Source organism: Erpetoichthys calabaricus, chromosome 10, assembly GCF_900747795.2.
Source record: "Erpetoichthys calabaricus chromosome 10, fErpCal1.3, whole genome shotgun sequence".
Lineage (NCBI taxonomy): Eukaryota > Metazoa > Chordata > Cladistia > Polypteriformes > Polypteridae > Erpetoichthys > Erpetoichthys calabaricus.
In genome coordinates this window covers 76,088,783-76,102,702 of record NC_041403.2, presented here as the reverse complement: position 1 = coordinate 76,102,702, position 13,920 = coordinate 76,088,783, and the positions used below count along the sequence as shown (strand labels likewise).

The 13,920-nt window shown below is 37.4% G+C and overlaps 1 protein-coding gene across 2 annotated transcripts in view; it reads left to right on the top strand.

Annotated features, from left to right (window-relative positions):
* elovl1a (ELOVL fatty acid elongase 1a) overlaps nucleotides 1–4,858 on the top strand; it is a 94,990-nt gene extending 90,132 nt beyond the window's left edge. For both annotated transcript variants that reach the window (XM_028811468.2, XM_028811467.2), the window contains exon 8: nucleotides 3,364–4,858. In XM_028811468.2, the coding sequence (XP_028667301.1) occupies nucleotides 3,364–3,651 (288 nt within the window). In that variant the 3' untranslated portion in view covers nucleotides 3,652–4,858. The remainder of the gene's footprint in view (nucleotides 1–3,363) is intronic.
* The last annotated feature ends 9,062 nt before the right edge of the window (nucleotides 4,859–13,920 follow it).

The window sequence follows — 13,920 nt, the reverse complement described above, 5'->3', positions numbered from 1 at the left end:
CTTCCTTAACTTGTGGAGGGTAGCAAAGCCCTAACTTTTTTCATGAAAGCCCCTTTCAGTCAATAAGCCTTAAAAACAGCTGTAAAGCTAAACTTGCAGCGCCGCTATTCAATTACACTTGCCTAACGCCTCTCCTAAGGGGAGATACTGTGGGATCTGGGCATCCATCAAAGCACCAATCACAGGCCCGATTAGAAAGCGGGAAGCTGTGATTTGTCGTCTCCCTCCCATGTAACAATCACAGCCCGTGTTACAATGCACTATGTATGTATGTGTATATGTATATATGTATATGTATGTGTATATATATGTTGATATGTGTATATATACATATATGTGTGTATATATATATATGTGTGTGTATATATATATATATATATGTGTGTATATATATATATGTGTGTGTATATATATATATATATATATGTGTGTATATATATATATATATATATATATATATATGTGTGTGTATATGTATATATGTATATGTATATATATGTATATATATGTATATGTGTATATATATATATATATATATATATATATATATATATATAAATATATGTATATGTTTATGTATATATATATATATATATATATATGTATATGTGGATGTGTATACAGTAATCCCTCGCTATATCGCGCTTTACTCTATCGCGGATTTTATATGTAAGCATATTTAAATATATATCGCAGATTTTTTGCTGGTTCGCGGATTTCTGCGGACAATGGGTCTTTTAATTTCTGGTACATGCTTCCTCAGTTGGTTTGCCCAGTTGATTTCATACAAGGGACACTATTGGCAGATGGCTGAGAAGCTACCCAACTTACTTTTCTCTCACTCTTGTGCTGACTTTCTCTGATCCTGACGTAGGGGGATTGAGCAGGGGGGCTGTTCGCACACCTAGACGATAGGGACGCTCGTCTAAAAATGCTGAAAGATTATCTTCACGTTGCTACCGTCTGTGCAGCTGCTTCATGAAGCAACATGCTGCACGGTGCTTCGCTCTCTTAAAAGCTCGAAGGGCACGTATTGATTTTTAATTGTTTGTTTTTCTATGTCTCTCTCTCTCTCTCTCTCTCTCTCTCTCTCTTTGTCTGCTCCTGACGGAGGGGGTGTGAGCTGCTGCCTTCATTGTAACTGCTTTGTGCCGCTGTGCTTCGCATACTTGAAAGCCAAACAGCCCTATTGATTTGTTTGCTTTCCTCTGTCTTTATGACAGTCTCTGCTCCTGACGCACACTCCTTTGAAGAGGAAGATATGTTTGCCTTCTTTTAATTGTGAGACGGAACTGTCATCTCTGTCTTGTCATGGAGCACAGTTTAAACTTTTGAAAAGGAGACAAATGTTTGTTTGCAGTGTTTGAATAACGTTCCTGTCTCTCTACATCCTCCTGTGTTTCTGTGCAAATCTGTGACCCAAGCATGACAATATAAAAATAACCATATAAACATATGGTTTCTACTTCGCGGATTTTCACCTTTCGCGGGGGGGTCTGGAACGCAACCCCCGCGATGGAGGAGGGATTACTGTATGTGTGTGTGTGTGTGTGTGTGTGTGTGTGTGTGTGTGTGTGTATATATATAATATTCATAACCTCTTTAACACACTACTTCTCCGCTGCGAAGCGCGGGTATTTTGCTAGTATCAGTATAGATCTCCAGGATGTTTTTTTTTCCCCCATTGAGATCTGATGTGTTTTTCAATGTGTTCCTTTAACTTTTTTGAGTAGTTTATATTTAGTAAGTAAGCGGAGTAACAATACATTTAGAAAGTTTCAGACCGAGAGACGGACACAAATGTTTCCCCTGCCTATTTCCTGTTTTTATTCCCTCAACATTCTCACTAACAGTTGATAAAGAATTGTTAATGAATATCTAATGGGAATGCAAATCCTAAATTGCTGTCAAGAAATGTCACATACGGTGATATTTGGTTCTTTCCAGTATCAAACATAATAGATTATTGTTTGCAAAAATATGTTAAGTAGTCTTTTAAACTGCTGTTGTATCTGCAAGATTGTAATAGGTGATCATTTTAGTTCATCCAATATTTTATATCAAGAGGAGATGTTTTCTCAATTGATTTAACAAAAATTGCATATAAACCATAATGAACCAAGATTAACAGCTTTTCTCAGATGCATATCAACACAGCTCAACCCGATGTTTGTGATATCTTGTTATTTATCCCGAATTGTTTAAGTATATGGCCAAGAAAAATAAATTTTCTCTCTATTATATATAAAGATTAATAATGTGCCATAACATGCAAAACATCCCAAATCTATTGTGTATTTTTGCTCAATAGAAACTCCTCATATGAACAAAAATGGAGTGTATTAAAATGAGAACCAAGCTTTTTGAATTAAAGACATGCCTTCCCCCTAACAATTGGGAATTTGTATTCTTTTTCAGTTTGGTATTGTTTAGCGTTGGTTCCCATTGATGAAGTTTGTATTGAGGAATTTTGTCATCTCTGTTCTCCATAAAAACATGACAGTAACATTTTTTTTTTTCTGCCATCACTACAAAACACAGGGTAAGTAACAGACAAAACAGATTAAAAAAAAATTTTTTTTTGGAATATTCCTTTAACTTTCCAAACACAAAGTCACTTGCATAAAACCAATAAATGCTTCAACAAAAGTTTCAATACACAAAGTACTATATACTGGAGGTTAAATGTGATCTTTTTACTTCATTTAAGTTTGCAAAACTAGTAAATAAAATAAAGCTTCTCCTTTTAATGTCTTTAAGAAGCATAGAATAATTTAGCATTCTATATATTAGAAAATCCTTTGGTTACTAAAATACACCTGTTCAAAATGCAGATCACATCTCCGTTATAAAGCATTTTTAAAGTAAGACAATATGACCAATTTGCCATCTTGTTTTACACTATTCATTTATGTCAGAGCTGTCAATCAGTTTAATGTGCAAGTCTTTGGGGTGTGGGAGAAACCCAAAGTAGCCACAGCAAAGACATTTGGGGAGACCATGTAAACATGGTCAAATGTGCTTACATCCACTCCACCAAAGTGCCCCTAAATTGACATCTATTTATTTACCAATGATCTGAGCACAAGGCAGTAACCAGCTCTAGACTAACATATTTGTGCATATATCCACACTCCCTCTAATTGCTCTGATTTAATATCTTTAGATAACATAAAATATGTGACTTTGAGATGTGGTAGGTAAGAAAACAAAAGTAACTGTTTTTATTTAAAAAAAAAAAAAAAAAAAAAAACCTACAGGGAACACATTCAAACTTCACACAGCCAGTTCCCAGCAATATAGTGCTTGATATCTTTTATTTGTGCTGTTTTATAACTGTCATTTTTTATCTGTTTATTTTAGGTCCAGTTCGTGCTTGTCTCTCTTCATGCCACCCAGTACTACTTTATGGACAAATGTGATTACCAAATTCCTCTGTTCGTTCATCTGGTTTGGATGTATGGCACTTTCTTCTTTGTACTCTTCTCAAATTTCTGGTACCAAGCATACACTAAGGGGAAACGGCTACCCAAGACACAAGAAAAGGATGGCAGACAAAAAGGTGTCATCGCCAATGGCAAACATGTTGAAAATGGGCACACCTATTTGGAGAATGGCACCACCCAGAATGGAAAAATAAAGGCAAATTAACTGGAAAAGCAAAGTTTTCTTTCTATTGATTTTTTTTTTTTTTTATATATAAACTAAGGAGAAAAGCTGGGCAGTTTTGAGTGTCACTTTCTTCTTTCACAAAGCAATCCATGACTACAGACTATTTTGCAAGAGGAGAGAGTGGCGCCAGTTATGTTTCCAATACTAACACCGTAAAGATCAAAGCTACCTGTATTAAACACCTGTGGTGTTTTTTTCTTTCAGAAGAAACACTGAATTGATATGACCTGTATGTATTGTAAAGTTGTATTCACACAGATAGAAGCCTCAACATACATTTTCATTAATGGTCAGAATCCGATGTAGCTGCAGTCAAAAGTACAGTTACTTGAACAGAAAATTAATTTGATGTTGCTCACAACTCAACAAAATTGTGAAGTTTAAAAGCATTGCTGATTAGTTGATGCAGAACTTGTCCTGCACACTGATACTAAGCATTTTGTTGTGGAGCCACACCTCAGTTTTCTCTGCTAGCAGTACTTTTCTCTTAGTCCTAATTACACCTAATATTATTGATCATCCTCATCTTGCATTGATAGCTGTAAAATTGGTTTCACAGGCAGCTTTGCTGCCAAATTTAAAATGTTTAAATGCCGTATTGTTTGTGCCTCCATCCCCCGTAACACCTCTTTATTTCAGAGTTGTTCTGCTCTTATGGAAGTTGCAGTCCAGCGTGACCGTTTCTAAAAGAGACAGCTTGAGGTGTTTGTGCTTTTTGTGATATAACTGTTTAAAGAAAGAATATAGTGTAACTGTGAAATTCTTTCTTTTGAGGCTAAACAACTTATGAGGACCTATGACTGCTTTTCATTTAAGTCATTTATACAAAAATAAATTAGAAAACTTCATTATGCCATCCGCTGATGTAGTATGGCCTGTGCTGTGTCCAAGTACAGTGCAGATGTCACACATTGTTAAATTTAAAGGTGTCTCAAGTCCTAACAGGCTGATTGGTCCTCTGAAGAAACCACTTCTTTGTTTTTGATCAGAAAGACTTTTTATATTTTCTGTCAGTTTACTTCAGTTATGTGTGTGCCATCCATTTATATTTATGTGCACTTTATGCATGACACTGCATAAATTGAACCAAACCCCCAATCAAACCGCTGCCCATGTTAAGGTGCCTTAGCTATTTAATTATTATAAAGAAGAAAGCCAAAGAAAATAAAACATTTTTAAAGAAGAGGATGATTGTCTCTGACTTTTCTGTATTTCTGAAGAATTGAAAATGATTTGACAATTTTTTTTTTTTTTTTTTCTTCTAACCGGTAGTTTTGGAATTTTGGAAACCGTTGCTATTAAGGAAGTGTATTTGTTGGCCTTGGCAGGAATGATAACAAAATAGTATTTAAATTACAAGCTTGACTTTTTGAGGAATAATTTAATAACTTTTTATTTAAATAAAAAGTCGCCTAATGTAACATGCATTTAACTAGTTCTACAAATGTGTCCATTTTTGAATGATTTAAGATATGTTAAAAAAAAACATAACATTTATTTAGTTAATAAAAAAAGTTTGAATTGTGTGAGTTGATTAACTGGCAGTTCAATTGTAGGGCATGGCTGTGGTGTATGTAAGTTGTGGAATTAGTCACCATTACCAAGTTGGCTGCTAATGGGCCTTAATTCTCTTAAGGACAGGTCTTGTGCATATTCAAGTTCAACCAGGTTACAATTCCATACACCATTTGCTACTTTCAGGCTGTTCAGAGAGCTTAATAAAAATTTTAATCAACATAGAGGTTACTTGAATGGTTCAAAAAATTTTTTTTTATATATATTTGTTGTTTTCTTCGTATATTCATTTGTTGATGTTTGCACTAAATACAGTATTTTATAGTGGTTTTCATATTAAGGACATAATCAGAAATACCAATGTGAAATTAATCTACAAGTAAGTGAAGTGTCCTCTGTTTTGACAACAGGCAGAGTGGAAAAATTGAACAAAAATATGGAGGATAGGATTAATTGGGAAATAGTCATCAGTAATAGTCAGTATATGGTGTGCGCCCAACACCTATTGATGGTATCTGTGTATATCCTAATTTTCTGGTTGCATTTGCTAAAGCTATAATCCATACGTTTTTTTTAACCAACTTTTACCTTTATGGAATCATGGAAGCCCAGAGCAAATCCTGGCAGCATTATATGCAAGGTTGGAATTGAGTGTAAATCAGCACACTACAGTACTCCTGTACATGGGTAAATTTTTAGTGTCACCTATTAATATCTCTCTCTTATGGATGCAAGGGGAAATCCAAATAGTCTAGGAAAACTTGTTAGGCTTATTCAGTGATTGTGTAAATTTCACCCTGAAAGATTTTTTGCAGTTGTGAGGCATTCATCCAAACCCCTATGAAGTGGGTTTTTCATGTTCCAGATTCTTGATCCTATTGAATATTCTTTGAGAGTTCCTGCCAGTCAGACAAAGGATCATAGGCAACGTCCTAAGTAAGAGAATACTGTTCAGTCAATTAAGTACATCTGGCTACTAATCGCTAAGTTGTACCAATATCAATTGGGAGAGCCACTTCAATTGCACGATTGAGTAGAATGGAGCAACACAGCCTTGCTCCCTCACAGCTCCAAAATTACAGGTTCAGATCCCATTCTAGGCACTATCCTTGTGGTGTTTACAACGTTGTCTCAAATTTTCCATCCATCTCCCAAAGATATATATATATGCAGGTTAGAACAATTAGCACATCTAAAATTGTCCCTTTATGACATAATGTGGGTGTGTGAGTATTGTCTCATATGAACTGATGTCAAGTCCAGAGTTCACTCCAATTTTACAACCAATGCTGATGGGGTGGACATCAATCACCACAACCCACGCTGGTTAGCAAATGAATGAAGGGGGGGGGGGGGGGGTAGCATGTTCCTTTATCCTTGATATAATGATGTGCTTTGTGTTTTCCATCATGAGTGCAGTTTCCACCAGTGCCCCTGTGTCTGTGTACCTGATTCCTGTGCTCAATTGGTTATTTTTTTATCAAGTTTACTGCTGCCTTGGGAAATTATTTGGATCAGATCCTTTTATGCTCAGAACTAATGAGGTTTAATTCTTAATAGTCTCTTGAGATTAAGACATTTCCTGTATTCCAAGGAGTAACTTAATCCTGTACTTAATTGTCATAAAAACAATGTCCTGCTCATTCCCCTGCAATCTTACAGATAGATCATCACTGTATGCTGGATTCAGAAGGTATTTGGATTCTTTTGCTTTTTTCACATTTTACTATGTTGCAGCTTTGTGCATTTAAATTAATTTTTCCACACATCAAGTAACACTCATTACCCAAGAATGGCAAAGTGAAAACAGGGTTTTAGAATTTTATTCTGAAATATCACATAGACACAAGTACTCAGACTACTTACTCAATCCTTAGTTTCTGTACCTTTGACAGCGACTACAGCCTGGGCTTTTCATGGGTATGATGCAGAAAGTGCTGTATATCTGTATGTGGGGACTTTTTGCCATTCTTCTCTGTATATCTTCTCAAGCTCTGTCAGGCTGGATGGCAATTATAAGTGCACAGCTATTGTCAGGTCTTCTCAGATGTTCGATTGGGTTCAAGTGCAAAGTCTGGCTGTGCAACTCAAGGACATTCCCATAGTTGTCCCCAAGCCACTCCTGTGTTGTCTTTGCTATGAGCTTAGAGTCATTGTCCTGTTGGAAGGTGAACCTTTGGTCCAGTCTGTAGTCTATAGTGCTCTGGAACAGGCTTTCATTAAGGACATTTCTGTACTTTGTTCTGTCCATCTTTCCCTCAACCCCGATTAGTCTCCCAGTCACTGCTACTGAAAAACAACCCCACAGAATGATACTGTCAACACCAAGCTTTACCGTTGGAATGGTATTGAGCAGGTCATGAACAGTGCCCGATTTCCTCTAAACGTGACACTAATCTTGGTTTCATCAGACCACAGAATCTTGTTTATAACAATCTCGGAACTCTTTAGGGTTCATTTTGCAAAATCCAACCAGGCTTTTCATGATTATTTTAGATAAGGCTTCTGTCTGGCCACTCATGATGATGATGATATCATCATCTTCCTTTTGACATTTACATTCTTGAATAGTTCTGTCCATCTTCTTCATGATGGTCTATACTTTAAACCACTGGTTCATTACTGGTGGTGCCCTTTTTTTCTCTATACCCACTAAACCGTGCTAAAATCATTTAAATTAATTTTTCACCCACATCAGGCAACACTCGCCACCCCAGAATGGCAAAGCAAAAATTTTTAAAAAATTATAAATAAAACATCACATTGACACATGTATTCAGACCCAATTTCATTGATCTTCATTAGGATGTTTGTACACCTTGTTTAGATCCACATGTGGACCATTAATTTGAGAGCACATTATTAAGAAAGACACACACCTATCAATAGCAGGTCTCACAGTTAATGTGTGTCAGAGCAAACCGAAACCCGAGCCATATGGTCAAAGGAAATTAAGTTCTCTGCAGAAATAACTTATAGACAGAATTATGTCAAGGCACAGATCTGGGGAAGAGTACAAAATAGTCTGCAACATTGAAGGTTACCAAAATCAGTTTCCTTTCTAATTCTTTAATAGAAGACTTTTGTAACAACCAGCACTGTTCCTAGAGTTGAGCACTTGCACCTGAGAAAAATGCCTCCCACTCTCTCTTGAAGTGGCCAGAGTTGACTGCAGGAACCTCACAACTTCATGCTTCCACCAGGAGTGTAGCTTCTTTAAATACTGGCTGACACAATGATACCATTTTGAAGCAAAGTGTACCCATTATTTAGTGTTCTGCTTTCTTTCTTCATCTTAGAATTAGTGCCATACCACTAGGAAAGGATATAATATCTATTATAAAAAAAAAATCTTGGAAGACTTTAACGTCCCACGAGACAAGGAGGACAGCTGCTGTACAGGCTTTTAAATGTTCGAAGCACTGCGCGACATGTAGATCACGCAGCACAGCAGCAGCAGCAGCAAGCCAGCAGCTGATCCGACTGCATCTCCTTAGCATACTTTCAGCAACCCCCCCACCCCCTCAACACGGTGAGCGGCAGATACTCGAAGTGGCTGGGACATAGTGCACCCTGTGGGGTGGGGGGATAGGGGGTGGGCGAGCAAAGCCCCCTTGCTTTATAATATGTGTACAGTCCTTTCTTTTAGTAAAAGCTGCAATCTCTAATGCCCATATTCCCAGGGAGTGTGTGCCCTGCCCTCTGCTGGCTTCAGTGCTAAATGTAGCTCATTTATGGATTATATACATCTAAGGCAGGGGTGGCGAACTCCAGGCCTCAACTGCCGCAGTGGCTGCAGGTTTTCATTCTTATCATCTTCTTAATTAGTGACCAGTTTTTGCTGCTGATTACTTCTTTTAATTAACTTGACTCAGGCCCCATAGTTGTTTCTTTTTCTTTAATTAGCAGCCAAACAATAATGAGACACAAAACAAGCCACCACATGACCAGCTCCCCTGTGCCCATTACACAATATCTGAAATTAAAGAGAGGTGATGGTCTTGGTAAGGTTGATCTCTCAGGTCACCAAAACAATTTGATGGTGCTCTTAGAAAGAACAGAAAAACAACAGTTTTCGAAATGTGTGCTGTGGCAGAATGAGAGCAGCAACAAGCCATGGAATTAAATAACGGGTTTAATTAACAGCAAGTATTGGCTTCTCATTAAGAAAGTGATTGGAGTGAAAATTGGTTGGAGTTTGAAGCCCCAGTTTAGCTGGTCATCTGTTAGCTCGTTTCACATCTCATTTCTGCTTGGCTGTCATTTAATGAAGAAAGGAATCAATTCAGAGGGCTGAACTCATCTAACAGGGCTATTAAAGTGAAGGGGAAAAAGTTAATTAGCAGTGAAAACTGGTCACTGATTAGGAAAAGGGTTAGAATGAAAACCTGTAGCCACTGCGGCACTCCAGGCCTGGAGTTCGCCACCCCTGATCTAAGGAGAACATCTTTTTAAAACATGATGCTATTTGTTATTGTAACTTATTCTTTTAGACGGGTGTGCACTGCTTTAGTCACAATAATATGTGGCTATCAGAATTTAACAGAATCGTCTTTTAAGTACCATAAACTTTGATGTTACACAGGTAGTGTGTGCGAACAGGAGGAACATAGCGAGAGCCCTACACAATTATCTCCAGCTGGCTACTGGTGTGCATATTTCTGACCAAACTATCAGAAACAAACTTCGTAAGGGCCCAGCATCCTCTAGTGGGACCTGTGCCCACAGCCCATCACTGTGGATCTTGGCTGGCATTTGCCAGAGAATACCACAATTGGCATCTCCTCCACTGGCGCCCCATTCTCTTCACAGATGAGTGCAGGTTCACACTGAGCACATGTGACAGACATGAAAGAGCCTGGAAACTCTGTGGTGAATGTTATGCAGCCTGCAACGTCATCCAGCATGACCTGTTGGGCAGTGGGTCAGTGATGGTCTGGGGAGACATATCCTTGGAAGGTTGCATAAACCACCCCGTGCTAGGCAACAGTACCCTGACTACTGTTAGATGAAATCCTCAGAGGCATTTTCAGACCTTACGCTGGTGCAGTGACCCCTGGGTTCCTTCTGGAGCAGGACAATGCCCAGCCTCCTGTGGCCAGAGTGTGTATAGGCAGTTCCTGGATGACAAAGGCAGTTATGCCATTAACTGGCCTGTACATTACCCAGACCTGGATCCAACTGGGACAAGTAGTGTCACATACTGTCCAGGAGATCACTGATGCCCTGATCCAAGTCTCGGAGGATGTCTCTCTGGGCACCATCTGTTTCTAATCAGGAGCATACCTGCAAACAGGCATGTGGGGGCCACACACACTACTAAATCATATTATGAGTTGCCCTGATGAAATTCATGCAGGTTGGATAAGCCTGTGATTTCAATTTTTGACTTTGATTTTTGATGTGATGTTGAATCCAGCCCTCAGTGCATTGGTGATTTTGCTTTCCATTGAACGTTCTTACATAATTTTGTTCTCGATGAATTACACAGTATTTACTCAGTAAAGATTTTCCACTTGAATATTTCATTCATTGAGAGCTGATGTGTGAAGCCCAACCTCTTGCTGCTTCCAAATGGTGCCATCTTTCGCCTTTACGCCTGGTGCAATGGCATTGTTCCTATGTGTGAGTAGACGCTTCTTGCGGGGCAGACTTCTGGTCAACTAGACTTTACAAACTAGAGTATCATCTAGTTTAACACTTTTACACTTAATATTATTTAACATAAAATCTGATGAATTCTGTTTCAGGGTTGGCAGAAGACCCAACCTCTGCAACTTTGGGTGCAAGGCAGAAATCCACCATCAAGACAATTTTGGACATTGTCCTGCTGTAAATTTTGCATGTTTTTAGTATTTACAACTGACTTGCTTCGTCTACGTTTACTGAGCAGAACATTTAGATCCATCACCATCATCATTAGGAAAACGTTAAAACATTTGCCCTTTGTCTATATTCTAATCACCTATAGATACTAAGAAACATGTGCAAGAACATTTGGAAATTAGGCAGGCAAAAAGAAGTAAACCACCATACAATTTATAGTTGAAATGTTTGGTGTTTGAGAGTGTCGTGTTTCAGCAAGGATTCTCCCCATGGCCAGGGTTCAAATGTCTACTCTGTCACTGTTTTGTTAATTTTGTATGTTAACATTGTCAATCATGTGATTTCTTTGTGTTTATGTATCTACTGCTATGCTCCCTGTGTCTTGTTAGGTGGTTCCCAAGAGGTGGGGACAGCTGGTTATTACCGCATGGGACAGCCCTGAGCCCTACAAAACACTGAGGTGAGTGCTGCGTTCTCTCATATTCATTGCTCTTTTGTTTTTGTAGTTACTGGATTTTTGACCTCTTTTGCTCTATTTATTCAACCATTCTTTGTATAATATATTTGGAGTTTTTTTGCCTCTGGTACGCATAATTTTGAAAGATATTGACTTCTGTGTTTTTGTGCTCCTCTGAGCTTATCTTTTGCTTAACAGTCTTTTAATTTATAAAGATTCCTTGTTGCCTTCTTTTGTAGCTAGCCTGAGCATTGTCCTGTTATTCAGCATTTTTGAGATTTTTCCAACTAGATTTTTTTTTTTTTTTTCCATCCAACTCTTCCATTTCTGAAATATTGAGTGCATAAAAAATAAATTTAAAAACAATAATAAATTACAGTAAACATCAGTTTAACCCATTATTAATTGTGAAATTGTCATCTGTAATAACAATGTTGTTGTATGGCTCTAATCTGTCACCTGACTATTAATCTCCTCTAGACAGAATCAGAAAGCTCACTAATCTAAGCATTCATTATTCTAATAAATGACAATTTTATTTTGAATTCTATTCAATTAAATTGCAAGGGTGTGTTTTGACTATTAGATAAACTGGATGAGGAAGAGTTATTTACTGTAAAAGGTGTTTTTATTTCTGTTTTTTCTTTAAGTGCTAGTCTTCATTGGGATTTTTATGAAGATTTGATTTCAAGAAATTATTACAGCAACAATTTACTTCTTGTATAGGCCAAAATCACACAAGGAACACCTTAATAGTCTTTAATAAGTCCTGTGTTTGACACCGCTACACTCCAAAAAAACTTCCCCAGCACTGACATTCTAAGAAGACAAGAAAAAATTCCCAAAATAAATTGTACAAAAAAAATCTGGAAGAAATGTTGGGAAAGGTAATTCAGAGGGAGACCCCCTCAAAAAATGAGGTAATGAAGCAAAGTTCAGAATGAATTTTTGACTGGTTTATCTGATGCTGTATACTGTACCTGTACTTGAACGGGTGTATGTGTGGTCTACAATAAAAAAAAACGGGCACATAAAACATATTAGTAAATTACGCAAAAAGTCACTAGATGTCAGTATTGCTCAAATTAGGTACAGTAGTAACTTATCGGCAGTATGAACTCCAAATCTATAATAAAGTTTATCAATATACAGTATCAACAAACTTATAGTAAAGTACATTGATAAAAACTATTATTGAAACAATAGTGCTGCATGTAAGGCACATTCCCAGCACATAAACATTAAACAGTACACTTTAAACAACTTTAGGTCTTAACCGTAAAGCAAACATGCAATGCAAGTCAAACATAAATTAACCCATCTCTGGTCATCAACGCACAATTCGTGACTGATTCGGTATATTAAAAACTCTTAGTTATTGCAACTATTATAACTACTTAAGGAAATAACTACAAGAAAATGACAAACACACAAGTATCGTTCTTCCCCGCTAACGTCACATAATACGTACTCTCGTGCATGCTGGGAGGTGCACCCTGAAATGTGAGCCGTGTCTCTCAACTCTTGCTGTCTCTCTAACAGTCTGTCCTTTGGAAGTTTTATTTGCCTTTAACACTGGCTTATTAAAGTGATGTTTATATTGATTGATCCGTGTGTGGGAACAGTAGAGTCTTAATCCGGCCCTGGATTGACACTCCGTTATTTTCTTGCATCATAAAGACATTAATCGGTGACTCTAAATTGCCCTGTGTGTATATGACAGAGAGAGTATGACCTGTGAAGGACTGGCACCCCATGTTCCTATTGCCTCTGTTGTGTCTTTCATATACACTGTATGAAATCAAAACTTGAGGCTTGACTCGATATAACCAATCTGGTTAATACATTTATTGAAGTAATATGCAAAATTCAGATTCCTAGAAAGTTTGATGCATTCATTTCACAGGTTAAGCAATATCATAATGCATCGGTTTGCGTATGTGCATCAATGTTGATGTGATCATACAAAAATTAGAAAATTACCAATTAAAGTCTGATACTAACTTGAGTGTTTTGTGAACGAGTGTTGTTCACTTTTATGGCTATTTGAAAAGTGTGTTGAAAATATATGTTAAAAGGAGGCGGCTCATCTCACTCCAGGCATAGGAAAATGTTGAACCCAGTTAGTATCAGGCAAAGCTTTTGTTATTCAAGTAAATCGTATTAAAAATATGTATCTAAGGGTCTGGGGAAAAAGGAGGAATATTTCAGACAAAATTAAATAAATCAGAACCGTTTGAGATGTGAGCATACATAAAAAAAACGTGTCATGAAATCACAGCATAATAAATGTGTCAGGTTCTTTGCTGGTTATTTATGAATTTAACTTTGTCCGTAATATTTCTCGAAACGCATCATGAAATAAAACTCACTTTCACTCGTCAAAGTGAGAGGGTGGGCTCTAGCACATGCTGTGTTTTGATTGGCGAATCGTCTTCTGTACATTGCTC